This window comes from Fusarium proliferatum (genome assembly GCF_900067095.1).
Source record: "Fusarium proliferatum ET1 genome assembly, contig: FPRO_scaffold001, whole genome shotgun sequence".
Taxonomy (NCBI): Eukaryota; Fungi; Ascomycota; class Sordariomycetes; order Hypocreales; family Nectriaceae; genus Fusarium; species Fusarium proliferatum.
The window spans coordinates 3,575,674-3,589,780 of NW_022194790.1; the positions used below are offsets into that span (position 1 = coordinate 3,575,674).

General features: G+C 49.7%; 2 protein-coding genes across 2 annotated transcripts; both read left to right on the forward strand.

The window, feature by feature from the left end:
- Positions 1 to 4,422: 4,422 nt before the first annotated feature.
- On the forward strand, positions 4,423 to 7,026 carry FPRO_00910 (uncharacterized protein; the record flags this gene model as incomplete). Its single annotated transcript, XM_031221192.1, has 1 exon — positions 4,423 to 7,026. One exon carries the CDS (start codon positions 4,423 to 4,425, stop codon positions 7,024 to 7,026), a length of 2,604 nt encoding a protein of 867 aa, XP_031075562.1.
- A 4,777-nt stretch (positions 7,027 to 11,803) lies between these two features.
- Positions 11,804 to 13,875, forward strand: FPRO_00909 (uncharacterized protein; the record flags this gene model as incomplete). Its single annotated transcript, XM_031221203.1, has 4 exons — positions 11,804 to 12,488; positions 12,628 to 12,918; positions 12,967 to 13,210; positions 13,284 to 13,875. 4 exons carry the CDS (start codon positions 11,804 to 11,806, stop codon positions 13,873 to 13,875), a joined length of 1,812 nt encoding a protein of 603 aa, XP_031075563.1.
- Between the last annotated feature and the right edge of the window lie 232 nt (positions 13,876 to 14,107).

The window sequence follows — 14,107 nt, forward strand, 5'->3', positions numbered from 1 at the left end:
GTCAAAAACGTTCAGATGAACGAATTGTATAAAATCAACAACACGAGTATGCGGGTCGGATGCGATTCTTGCTGTAACGTTCGTGGCTCAGCCTCGAACTGAACCGGATCTGGCGTTAGTGGCTTATGGTCTACCAACAATATCACCATTATTGGTACATTGCTTTTAAAGACGGCGTATTTTTGTCAGTTGCAAGGACTCGAAAAGATCGGGCCCTGCAGTCTGGATTGTTAAAGCTAAGGGGTCGGCTGGCGTTGTTTATATGTCACCAGCGATCAGATATGGTTCGCATCATGAAACAACTTGGGATGTCTGAAGAGGCAAGGACATACTGTTATTGGATTACCTCCGGAGCATATTGGGATTGGAGTCTACTTTTAGCCATTCTTTGTACTTTTTTTTTTTCACCAATACCCCCCGTATAAGAGGCTGGTTTGGATGGAGTCGTACTATCTTTCTACTTCCATACTATTCTCCTTCAATTGGAAGAAGCTCATAACAACGCTTTGCTTTTAAACACAGATTCACGATGGAGATGATTGAAGCCTGGCCACCATAGATATATAGCAACACGTTATACCAGAGCTTCAGGAAACGAACCGACAATCAGCAATATTTAGTGTGTGCCGTTTCAGGCATTTGACAGCTTAGCAAGTCACTGCCAAAAAGCGCGGTACGTAGGTACACCGGTACAGGCTAAGCTGGAATGGATGACAGAAGTGAGCAAATTGAGGAGTGTAGTATGCAAGAATCGAACGAGGCATCGGATTTGAAACAAGCCAACCGTACAGGGAGGACGGGATGCCCCAGACTACTGGGAAGGGGATGTGAGTCCGAAGCAAATGATCGTCGCGGCACTCAAGCCCACCCTTGGCTGAGTGACCAGGTTTAGGGAACACAGCCGCGCCGCAAATAGCATGGACCAGGCCAAGAACACAAGTTGGCTTTAACGGGTGTGCCTGGCTTATGAGGGATAATAATTAGTAGGATAAGTACTCCGTAAGTTCTAGATGGGTTTTAGTGCCATCTTACGCGGACGCATAGCTCCACGGTGTGAGAATGATTTGTGGTTCAAATGGAAACATTGGTAACGGCAGTAAACCGATCGTTGGGTTTGAAGGTCCAAACAAGATGATAAGCCAGCGAACCTTAACTTCGTACGCCGGCTGAGACATTAAACTGCTACCCGAATCCGTGCCCGTGTCCGAACCCGTCTCGGCCCCGAAAACAAAGGCACCCCGGAGAACAGACTTGGACGAAAAGGCCGAAGATTGACACCTTGGTCCGGGGGTATTGCTGGCGAATGGACGGTCGGATCGTGGTCGTCCCAACGGCCGGCCGGCGTAACCACCACGCCCAGCAAGGCGGCGCGAAGTGAAAGGAACTGGAATCCCCCTGTTCTGGGCTGCATTCATCACCTCCTTAGTCTTGCGTGGGGATGCTGTCAGGTTTGATACGCTCACACCTAAAGGATGTCATCTAAAATGCACCCCAATTCACCGACATGGCATGTGCATTGCATTTGATCTTTAATGAAACGGGGGCCAGCCACATGGTTTCTGGAACAATCAAGCCTGATTCTGTCAGAAAGCTGAACCAGCAACAGTCTGAAGTATAGGGCATTGACGAACGAGTAGCATGGCCAAAGCAATGCATCAATGTATGTATGTATATGTATGAATCTGCTGACTTGACCTTGGCCAGTCCTGACGGAGGCACGGTGGCTAAGTGGAGATCGTTGACGCGAGTGTACAGATTCCCGGTTCTTTTGTTAGAGTCTATCGCCCCCGAGTAGTGTAAGGGTCATTTACTCTTGTTGTCCTTGCAGGAACGACAGTTGTTGGATACTTACCGGCATTCGTGTCTACTGTGCTACGTAGCTAATTACGTTTATGTGAGCTGGCGAATCAGATTATATCGACTGTGACGGAACCTGGGCAGGTAATAGCTGGTAGGGTGGCATAAACCTGTACGGCACAGGTGCACATTACTGTACAATTGTAGCCTAAGATAACCTTTTGACAGCCGGAAAACCGGAAGAAAATCTTAATAAATGCTTGTATGTTCATGACGCCATGGACCACAACGACGGGACCGTCTTTCCTTTATAGTAATTGATTCGACAAGCGAAATCCATCACGGCGATGGATCAACCCCTAGACAGAGAATGGCGAGCTTCAGTGCCAAGTGTCACAATGGATCAGATCGTCGCCTTTTTGCTGTGAAAAGAGAGACATTTGTGTGTCAGCTTTCCTTCCTTATTCGGATAGCTCGCGAAAGGCGCGGATGGATTAAGGAGGAACCCTGGTAGAGCCTGGCCACCAGGGAGGCGCTGTCATAAGAGAGCCCAGTTTTCCTAGGCTGAGTGAGGCTCACTGATTAATAGCCCTGCAACCCCAGCGATCCATAGCATAACATGAGAATCAAGGATCTCGAGGCCAGACAAGAGGTCGTTGCGCAATGCGACGTTGATCAATGGTAAGGCACAAGCACTCTGGGTAGGGCTGGGAAAAGCGGGATGTTATGTCCAGTTAAGGCCAAATAAACGTGGAGGTGGGGATAATAAAATACATATTGGATTGACCGAAGAAAGAAGGGAGTCGTGCCCGTCTTCTTCCACAGGAACTGCAAGGTACCCGAAAACAGGTTCGCAGGACACAAGGTCGGTAAGGTAGTAGGTAAGCTGTGAAATGGCAATGTGCCGGCATGAGGGCTTTCCAAGTTCTGGGAACTAATGGATGCCATATCGCAGACTGGACGATAGTACCCTTCAATAAGACTCTTGCTACATTTCAAGTCCGTTTGTCCTCGTTTTTTCTGTTCTTAGCTCCCCGATCGACCGGGGCTGCCAACCGAAATAAACAAGCATCCAAGAAACGCTGAAAGTCAATTCGGCGAACTGTGTGCGGTACATCGTTGGCCGATAAGCGCCTCGACGGTCAAACCTGCAACAACACCAGAGTAGGGTAACATTTGACCCTTTCCCCAGGCCTGAACCTGGACGGAATGGCTCGCCTTCAACCAGGCTACCTTACTTCTATCCGTAATTAGAGGATGATCAAGGTCGAGCTTTAGTTTTCGGAGATGATGGAGCCGTGCCTTGCTGTATCGGAGTTAAGCAATTTGGCCGTCGCCAAGCAAATAGAGTCGATAACAGCCACGCATCAATGGGGCAAACGCACAAGAGTCGGGTTTACATACTCCCTATGCGGTATCCTGAATCTAATTATTTGGCGGTTCACACTTTCAAAGGGAGCTCTTCGTCCGCTGAAGATCTACTGATGACCAAAATACCGCCCCGGAGCCGAACTTGTGTATATCGGCCGAGCCGGAGATGATCTTCACTGGCCCCAAAAATCTGCCCCTGATGGTCTCGTTTATCACCTAGTTAGCTCATGCTTTCCCTCCCAGTGATGATTCACCGTTCACTCGAATCGTGGTCCTCCAGGATTCTTTCCATGCTACAGAGACCGTGGTATTTCTTACTCCCCTATAGCACGCCGTCACCGACTCTGTTCCAATTCTATCACCCTGGCTGACTGACTCGCAGCGAAGCGATACTCTGCCACCCCCTTCTCACCCAGTTCAATTTTAAAATCTTTCTCGAATCATCACGGGCCAGGCATCAAGATCTGACATCTAGCTAGTGCAGTGCGCCTTGCCTCGCCCTACAGTAAGCTTAGTTTGCGAACAAATTGATCCTTCAAGCTGGACAAGCCGGACGCTGGGCTTAGTTTCCCGGCAGATGACGATGAGATGGTCCAAACGTCTGCTGGCGAAACAACATCTTGCAGAAAAACAAAATTGAGCCTCATACCTTATCTGAAACGCCGTAAACATCTGAGTAGATGTACATACGGCATCCGTGCTTTCGTCTAAGGTTTACTCGTCGTTAGGGGTGTGTGCGACGAAACCCTCCGAGTCAAACCAACAAATTGACTCCGTAGTTGGTACCCATCCTGCCCAAACAGTCGATTTACACGAGTCTTCTGTGGTAGGTATCGGTAAACAGTTGTTTTATAAGGGCTCCATATAGTCCACTTGAATTGCTCATCAGGTCTACAAACTTTTTATCATTTTTAAACCTCATTTTGCGATGCACTTATAAATATGCAATACGTTCCAAGAATCGTCCTACGAAAAAGAAGAAACTCTTTCCTGTGTCTTTGTTACCCCCCTCCCCGATGATCACTTACACGACTTACTATGTTGAGTGTCGGCCGCCCTCCGACGGGGGTCCAACGTGCCGTTGAAGGAGCGCGGCCCGTCCTGCGCCCCACTGTGACATAAACGGTAGAAACCCCTGTGCATGTTCAAAGTATCCACTTCCCAGTAACCGTATCCGCACGTACCAACAGCAATCAAAACATCTCTTTTGTTGACATTCCCACACCCCATCTCAAACCACACTACAATGCCACAATGGTCATAACAGCGTCGCGATACCGGGCACGCAAGCAAAAGATCTTCTGGTCTGTTTTCCAGACGGGTGTCTCATCGCCCACGCCGCGTTCAACTCCCGTTGCAGCCTTCACCGATCAAGGTGCCGCCTTTGGAGGTCCCCACGCGTCACCTCAGCATGCTCACCCCCCACCACCACCACCACCACTATTCCACGAGACTCTCCAACATGCCGATGACCAGGTGAGGTGGGATCGAGCATGGCATACTGTCACCTCCAAGATCCAACTACCAACTTCAGTTGCGGTTGAAGATTCCTTTGGCACTTTGCCTCCAGAGTCACAAGACGTTGACTTGGATTTCCGTGATTCCCTAGCTCTGCTTCTCTACCCCGGCCGCTCTTTGCCCCAGGCAGCCCATACAGAAGATATCCTCCTTTGGCACACACATCAAGTTCGCCAGCACTTCATTCACCATGTTATGCCACTGTTGTCTGCGTGTTCCAGTCAAGGTGATCAGACACAGGTCTTGGCCTCAAGTGTCTCGACTCTCGAAGCAGCTCACAGGCAATACCTTTGGGGCTTGACACTCATAGTCCAAGGTTACGAGGACGACGCATCTGCTAGCTCATCATTTTCAAAGTTTCGTCGTGATTTACATACCATCATTGGTAACTCTCTCAACCATGGCTTGACGAAAGCCCTGACAAGTGTCTTACAGCGACTCATACGTTCTAGTCTTGGTATTGGGAGACGCTATGATGGGATGTTAGAATCACAAGATAATTGTGGTGATTCGGTGGTCCGGGAAGAGCTTCTCGGACTTCTCGAATCTCTTAAGAATGTTGGACTGGTGGGGGAGAAATTTCAGGTGCTCTTCGCCGAAATCATGGATGCCAGCATGGAGGAATTTATCAAGACCTCCTATTCAGGATTCTGGAAAGCGTCTGAACAGTCGTCAACGCAAGGCTCAAGTACCTTGACTGGGTGCCTTGGCCATCTTTCAGATTGGGTTGAAAACCAGTATGGCCGCCTTGCTGTTGAGGTGTTCAGTCGTCTTGAAACTCACATCGCCTGGAGTGACGTTGAATGCTGGAAGGAGATCGCGGTAGGTCGCCTTGCTACTTTGCGAATTCACGAACTCTTTGATATCGCTTTGAATTGGCCCGAAAGCCGGGGCGGACTCGAGGATCTTCGTCAGGCTGTTTCTACGCCACAACGCCGCCTTCAATTGACCGACACGTTCTCCCTCGCTCTTCAGAAGCGACTCCTTCACCCTGGACGATCCACCTCCGATATCCTTCAAACGTACATTTCTATGATAAGGACATTTCATGCCCTGGATCATTCCAAGGTTCTCCTTGATCGTGTCGTTCACGCACTACAGCTGTACCTGTGCCAGCGGGACGATGCCATCAGGATCGTGGTCACAGGCTTGCTCTCTAACCCGAGCGAGGCCAGTACGGAGGAAGGAAAGGCAAAGCTCGCGGAGTTGGCAGTGTTGCTCAACTCAGCTTCTCAACAGCAACGACGCCAGGTCGACGACGAGGACCTGGACTGGAATGACATGACCTGGGTACCCGATCCTGTTGACGCAGGTGTCAACTACAAGAGACCTAAGAACGAGGACGTCATCGGAACTCTGATTAACGCGCTTGGCTCTCAAGAGATTTTTATCAAGGAGTTCCAACTTATCATCGCAGAGCGATTGCTTTCTAATCAAGCAAGCTTTATACAAGAGACAAAAGTACTGAGCCTGCTTAAAAAGCGGTTCGGCGACAATGCTTTACAAAATTGCGATGTCATGATGAAGGATATTCAAGACTCAAAAAGAGTCGATGCAGTTCTCGGAAAGAATATTTATCAACCGTCACTTGATCCAGGAGCACCAGCATATCACTCCAAGATTCTCTCCCGACTCTTCTGGCCAACATTACCTAAGGACCCTTTCACAGTTCCGCCGCCCGTTGCTGCAATGCGGGCCAAATACGAACAAGGGTTTGAGCGACTCAAGACCTCTCGCAAACTCACTTGGTTGGATCAGTTAGGCTCTGCAACTGTCAAACTTGACTTCGAGGACCGCACTGTCGAGCTTGAATGCAAGACTTACGAGGCTGCTGTGATATACGCATTCCAGGACGACAGCACTGAAGGCAAACCAGGCCCCACAAAACGAACTTTCGATGAGATATGGCAACAGCTCATGATAGACGAGGATCTCCTCGACCTGGCTCTAAAGTTCTGGATCTCCAGGAGAGTGCTCCGTGACGTTGGCAGCCGAACCTATGCTGTCTTGGAGCGTTTGAACAAGGGTGAACAAGCAGGTGAATCGGGTGACCCTGTTGAAGCTCAAGAACTTGGCAATGACAACCGTTCGTCTCCTCGCAAGCCCAAAATCGATCCCAAGGAGCAGGAGCGCCGAACTGTATACTGGCAGTTCATCGTGGGCATGCTGACAAACTCAGCACCGCTTATGCCCCTTGGACAGATGTCGATGATGATGAAAATGCTGATTCCTGATGGCTGTTCCTGGACGAATGAGGAGTTGCAGGAGTTTTTGGCAGAAAAGGTGACAGAGAATAAATTAGAGCTAGCCGGCGGCAAGTATCGCTTGCCGAAGAAATGAGAACAGGCTACTCGAAAATGAGCGTTGTTGAGGGTCGAAGCTCCGCATCATGGGGTTCGAGTGAAGTGAGTACTGACTGCAGTGTCACCCTCTCAACAAACCAACACGGCGCTGGAGCCCGTCAGTGCATGCTTGCACCACAGCACAAATACTCGGGACCGAGCAAGAGATTGACGAGCCGAGAAGACTGTTCGATGGCGAATATGTCGTGGTTGCCGCTACCGTATCGGAAGGGAGAGGGATACATTCTTATTCCATCCTCCTGTTGTTCTGTATGTGAACGAGGCCTTGCTTTGCGTCGAAACGTGGCAGCAAGAAGACGGAGCCTAGAGGTCACATGTATAACCGGCTCAGCTCAACAGCCTTGATACATCATCGTTGCTCCTATGTCGTGCCTGGGGGGCGGGCTTATGTACTTTGTTGTGCGTTGCTCCAAGCTTCCAGCCGAGGCCGCGCACACAGCCAGAATAGGAAATATGAATCAAGCTGCCTCAAATGAGCAGGCCCTCTGAGTGTTTGTGATCTTCATCGGGGTTTGAGAAGTTTACTAGCAAATAAGGCGTTTGCTTTTGAAAGAAGCTGGGGAGTGTTCTTTATCATCTTCAGAGTTGACTCAGTGCAGATCTGGAATGGCCAAGGCACCAATAATGTTCTAAGTACATAGATGACATGGGTTCTCAAACACTGGGGGACTAACGGATGTTTCGTTTCGCCTCGTGGGCTACAGTGGCTAGAGGAAAGAAAACTCAGGACCTTAATCCTAAATAATAAAAAGACTTGGGTAAATTTGCATAAATTTAGAATATCTTTCACTAAGTTTATTTTAACACCTTATATCAAGGTCTGGTATTTTCTTGCTCCCTGAGGAGTGGTTGCAGATATTGGCTCCTCAGAATTTCGATGAAGTTCATGTGTAGATGCGTGGGACTCAAGGGCATCTTGTCGTGCTTTTAAGGTTTCCTAGAGTGCTCAACAGCTCGGTCAATGGCGCGAATGGGCAAAGAGAAAATGTATCCATCCCACATTCCAGTCACGGCGATTTCAATGTACCACGAAGATTGAATATTAGTGTTTGGTCTAGCCCATCCTTGAAATCCCTTTCCATGGCCGTGCAGTAGTGGTTTGAAACATGACCAGTCCATGGGTTGGAACACTATAGAGGCCTCGGCATAAGGTGGTGCGACTTTTGTTATGTTATGTTGTGTTTGTTATGACAGTAGGTATCCGCCCGGCTGTGCCGTCGGGAAGCGGTATCCTTTGGAACAGTCTGGTTGATACCGAGTCTTCTGGGCTGTTAATATTTGTGTTTGATGCATGAGGAGTCGTAAGAGGAAATAGCTTTATTGGTTATGAAGGACAAACGGCAATGTATAATTGTGAGTATCCTCAGACGCAATGATACCGACCATGTCGTGAAAGACGTGACTGTATGCAGACAAATCCCCTTTAGCAGATTCGCGTATGCTTATGCAGCTTTCCTTGTTCTCGTTCGTTCGCCAAGTGACGAATCCGGTCGCCGGACTGAATAGTTCAGGTAGGACGTTTTGGCTTTTGCTCGAGCGCTGCCAACGTCAGAAGAACGCAAGGTTGACGCCGGGGCAGGTCTGGCTAGTAGTGGCCCTTCTCTATGGTGGAGGGAGTTTGGGGCTTTTGGCCTTCCTCGCTCAAAAGCCCCTGTCTCTCTAGTTGATGAACGAACACCTGTTTGTCTTGGCTAAATGGACGTGGGCCCGTGTTGTGAATCATGAATGGCTCGAGGCACGCGAGGCGACGGCTCACATGATGGATCATGTTTACGCCTGAATCATCACAGCACCAACCAAAGATGTTCATATTGTGCCACCAGAACCTGATAAACCAAGTCAATTATGCATCGGCCAATACTTTGTAACCGATCATAGCTCGATCATGTTGAGTTTGCTCATTTCTCATTATGCACCTTGAGAATCGTCTTGTGATTTGTGTCGAGTCTAAAGGTTTTCGGAGTACTCCATATGCAAGACGATTTCCTAAGAGGAGAAGCTTACTAGAGAGTTCTTATTTTATACAGGTCCGATCTGATCCCTTGTCAGGACTTTTGTTTATTTTACTTCGGAGATGGCACCTCTGCTAGCCATAACTTGGTCCTGATTAGCTAACGCTGGTTGTTTCCGCTGTAACATGAAATGCTGTATGGGTTGGATCTGTTTCCTTGATGAATGGGATACAAGTGGAGGGGCCGGTTCTGTCTTACGAAATAGTTAGTAGACACTACTAACCTACTACCTAACCTAGGTACCTATGGAAGAATTCCGGGAAACACTCACAGTGGAGCTGGCCTGATAACCCATTGGATGTAATCAAGGTGGCCCCCAACCTAATCAAGTCCAGTGAACATGCATATCAGGCCTCGTCAATATTCCAATGTGGAGGAAGGTCTTTCATGTAAGTCTCATATTCTATGGGCTGCATTAGACGCACTCTGTTTTAACATGTCATTTCCCTCGACAGAAAGGCCATGAAAGTTAGCAATTCCCTGCTCAGAGTTCCCGTGCCCTCGTCGATCGATGATGGGTTGTGCCCGCTTGGGCTTGGGCGGGCTGGCTGATGATGGATGGGCTTGAATTCTTCCCTACCCTGCGCATGCAGCTGATGACTAGACTTTGTCTACGCATGACCATGGCCACGACCACGACCATGACTCTTTTGGCGAACTGTGTTTTTTAGAAGTGGAGGCACCCATGGTCGGGTGGTTTAGCACGCCGTAGAGTGTTACTTTGTTTGTCCAGGGCACCATGAGGAGCTGGTTTCCTACGTTTGGTGTTATGTTGAAGCGGCATGATGGCTTGCGTTCGTCCCATTGCCTGGGGTTTGTATGCTACTATACGGAGTACCTGTCTCCTTTTACTGCGACATCATTTCCTTGTTAGACCTCCAATTTTGTTGTCGCTTTTGGCATCGTCGATAAGAGCCTCCCGATGATACATTCCTCGCCCGGTGCGCGTATCATAGACCACACAAATTCCGCCATTCACACACCTGCCTATCAGTCCCGTAATGATAGCCTTCCTACAACCAAGGGCGTTCGCTGGTCGGAAGCTTCCTTAATGGTCATGGTCAACCTTGCTCTCCACCTGCTGCCGAACACGGACGGCCGGTCGGCACATTGATGGATTCAAGTATCATTTTCGTCCTTGATGAACTGCAATTGCGACTGCGACTGTAGCAACGATACTGACTCGGATGCCACATTTCGTACAGACCATCCGCTTGGGTGTTTTCCCCTGCTCAGAGCTGGAGGAACACAACACCCCCAAGCGGCCTATTCTCGCTTTTGTTTGTCCACCGTATCATCTAGCTTGGCTTAACTCAATTGACTTGGTTCAACACAAAGAAGGCACTCTTCCACTTGTAGACCCTTCTGAAGGTCTTTACTAGCCACCCTTTTTTTCCACGCCCCCCGTCATCTAGATCTGACCTACCTATGCATAGTTCGTTTTCATTTTATTCGCTGGTAGTCTACCCATACTACCTTACCCAAACGCCTCCTGCGCTTCCACCATTGGAGTCCGCGTCCGCTGGTGCTTCACCCAGGCCAAGCCTCAGGTCAGCATTCACTTCCAATATCTTACTTACATTGCCCAACCTGTATTGCACTGTCCACGACATCCACCGGTGATTTCGCGACCGGCGCCTCTTCCGAAAGCAAGGCGGTAGACAAACGAGAGCAGGGTCTTTCCATATTTCAATGAAACTATTGTATCTAACCGCGAACGTAAGATTCTACCCCATGTCCTAAACAGGCCCAGCCAACAGCCCAGTCTTTGAACCGAGACGAGCGAGAGCCTAGCCCAGTCAGATCGTGCAAGAGACGACAAAGCCTCCGAGTTAACGTTGATAACTGTCGCCCTTCCGTGTTGCACCTTCCATTTAGTAGCTTGCGTAGGTAGGTAGGTAGCTCTGCGACCTGTTGATTTCACTCTCAGCCAGCCTGTCCCTGCAACCCACAGCATCATCACCACCCGCCTGCCGCCGGGCCCCAGAGAGTCTGATCTGGTCTCATTCGTACAAGTCGTGGCATTTGTTTTATTCTTTGCATTTCTTTCTCTTGTTTCTTACTTGGTCTGTCCCTCACACCATTTTGTCCTCCTCCTCCTCTCCCTCTGTCTCTCCCTCCTCTCTTCAATCTTCTTTCTTCCAATCTAGGGCTCTCTGCATCTCCCTCTCCCCATCGACTTCTCGTAGATGCAACACCATCCGCTCACACCCCGCCTCATCATCCTCGTCGCAGAACGCCGCCGCTAGAGCTGAAACTACGTCGTCATCGGGGTTATCGCAAATATCCGATAACGAACGATTGCCCCTCATCATCATACTTATTCGCCCGTGGCTGCTCTCCTCTACCACCCCACGACTACTTGCCTGCCACTCTGACGCTCTACTCTGCTCTCCATCTCCCATCTGCCTCGGGGCCCGGATAGCTTTGAATTCATGACCACAACCTACCTGCGTTCCCCGATTACCGTTTTGTGATTGCAGCGTGCTACCGATAGTCCTAGTCAAGCACATATAATACGAATACACATTTCACTCATCTTCTGCGTGGAGCCCTCGTGCAATCAGCATCCGTCAACGTTCTTCCCACCCTCTTTGTGCTATTCGAAATCCCAGAGCCGCCTTCACGATCGCGCTCGCCTTTATCGAGTTCCAGTGAGCTGCAGCTGGACTTGTGTCTGCGCAGCTCCATTGGTTTGTGAGCCAGATTGGGCCAATACCATTTTCAAGCCGTTTGCCTATCATGGATCCCATGGATTTCATGCTATCAAGCAACCACCGGGCTTCCGGCCATTATGACCCTGTGCATTCTGCCTCAAACCATTGGGCACCACATTCTCAGGCACAGAACTTACCTGCGTATCCATGGCACGTCCAAAACCCAAGCTTACCTCACATCTACTCACATCCCTATACCATGCCGCCACACAGCTCCGTTCCAGATCCGTATGGGCATCATGCAGCTATGTTACCACCAATGTTAGGCATGCCGTCTCCGGGCCCGTTTGCAGGTAGCATGCCTGGGCCAGCATCGCCACGGCCAAATGGCCGTGCTCATGCGTATCGCAACAGTATGCCGGTTGCCGTTGCTCCAATACCTTCTGGCACTGGTAGCTACAATCATGATGCAGCATTTGCAAATCAAATTCCTGCCAACAGACCTTCGGATTTTCAGCCACCGGGACTCGGTCTAGGCATGCCTCCTCTCGGAGCCAACCACCAGGAAGTTAATTCACTACAACGTTCGGCGTATGTCCATGGCGATTCAAGCGCCAATGGCATGAATCATAGCAACACTGGTTACTTTCCACAGTTTCTCCCAGCCCCGCTACCCCCTCAAACTCACATCCCGGCATCGACAAGAAGAGGCCACTTCACTGCTGCATCGTCATCTTCCAGGCCATTCGGTAATCTTCCCTCTCCTACTAGTAAGTCTCTCCTAGTAGCGCCGCCCTGCTCGATATACCCTTCTAGTCTCGTAGGCTAGTGTATTTGTGAATCATTTGTTGGTTCGTGCGATGTTGTTGACTGAGCATGTTTCCAAAAGCTAATACTTACATTCTTTAGGGCCTGCTCCTTCTTCATCTGGGTTTCGTCGATCTCACCCCCGACAACGCAGGCGCATGATGTCGACGGAGTCCGGACACGACGATAATGAGGATGACGGGTATCATGGCCATCACGAGCATGTTCTCTACAGTCCGAATGGCTCCGAGTCATCACCAGAGGTGGAGGAGGCCTTGATCCGACAGATGCAATTTGTCAGAGGCTCTTTGACGACCAAGATGGTGGCTTCCCAGCTAACGCTCCAGTCACTAGTGAGCATCAAGCTTGAGGACTTAGCTGAGACAGACCGAAGTACGACATTTCTCCCCATCGAAAGTGATGAAAGCTAACGTGTTTCAGGTTGTGTAATTTGCTATAACGAATACGGCGTTGATACTCCAGAAGGTATTAAAGAGGCTCCCCTCCGTCTACCGAAATGTGGACATGTTTTTGGCGACCACTGCATCAAGAAATGGTTCGAGGATTCGGATAGCTGCCCATACTGTCGAGACAGGCTACATTCAGAGCCTAAGGCACAGCCAAATTCGTCTGCCACCGCGTTCCTCAGCCTGATAAGAAATAGAGGCGCGAGCATTCATCCAGCGTGAGTCAAGAATGAGAGAAGGAGGAACACCAATACCTTTTCTGCTTGATCAATCAACTGACTTAGGCAATAGGATGGCAGCAAGTGGTCCACAAGATGAGGCTCTGGCGCGGGCAATTATGGCCAGATATGGAGCCGCAGGTCCATTGAACAATGGCTCGCCTCGATATTCTGCACAAGTACCTGGAGAAGGAAGGCCACCCCCCAGAGAAGGTGTTGAACACCAGCACCGTCGACTTCGAACACGGTACGGCAGCTCATCCACGCGTGACAGCTTAGCATTGCCCGAAAATCGCAGCCAAGCGACGTCGATGTCCCCACAGCCGGTAGCGGTTGGTTCTAGTCTATCAGCCATACCGCAGCAAAGCGAACGTCCCCTCACGGAGAGACAGATACATGAGTGGACAGGTGTGCCCACCCAGAACGCAAGCGATGGGTCGACGGCGGTCCGGGGTCACAACAATGAAACCGAATCATCGACTGGAGCGACGCCAGTAGTATTGCCAATCTCACCTTTGTATGCAACACAAGAGGATGAAGCTCAACACTCGAATCTCAGGACTCTTCGGAATCCATTACAAGCACAGACGAGTTCCCCATTTGAGGGTCTGGGGAACAACGAAGCGGCACCGGATATGACATATCACGGCAACCGCAATTGGTGATGTGCCATTTTGTGACATAATCTTGACTTTATCTCCCGAAAGAATTGGAAGAAAGGGTGGCGGAACAAGGAACGATGGAGAACAGATGCGCTTGCGATGACATAGTCGGCTGCGCAAAAGGCTAATGGCTCCTTGGAGTACGGGATCGCGGTCGCAAAACAATAGGTGGACCTCTGATATGGAAATTTGGGACTCGCATAAGACATGAGGTTAGAGACCTTTTAGCACGGGT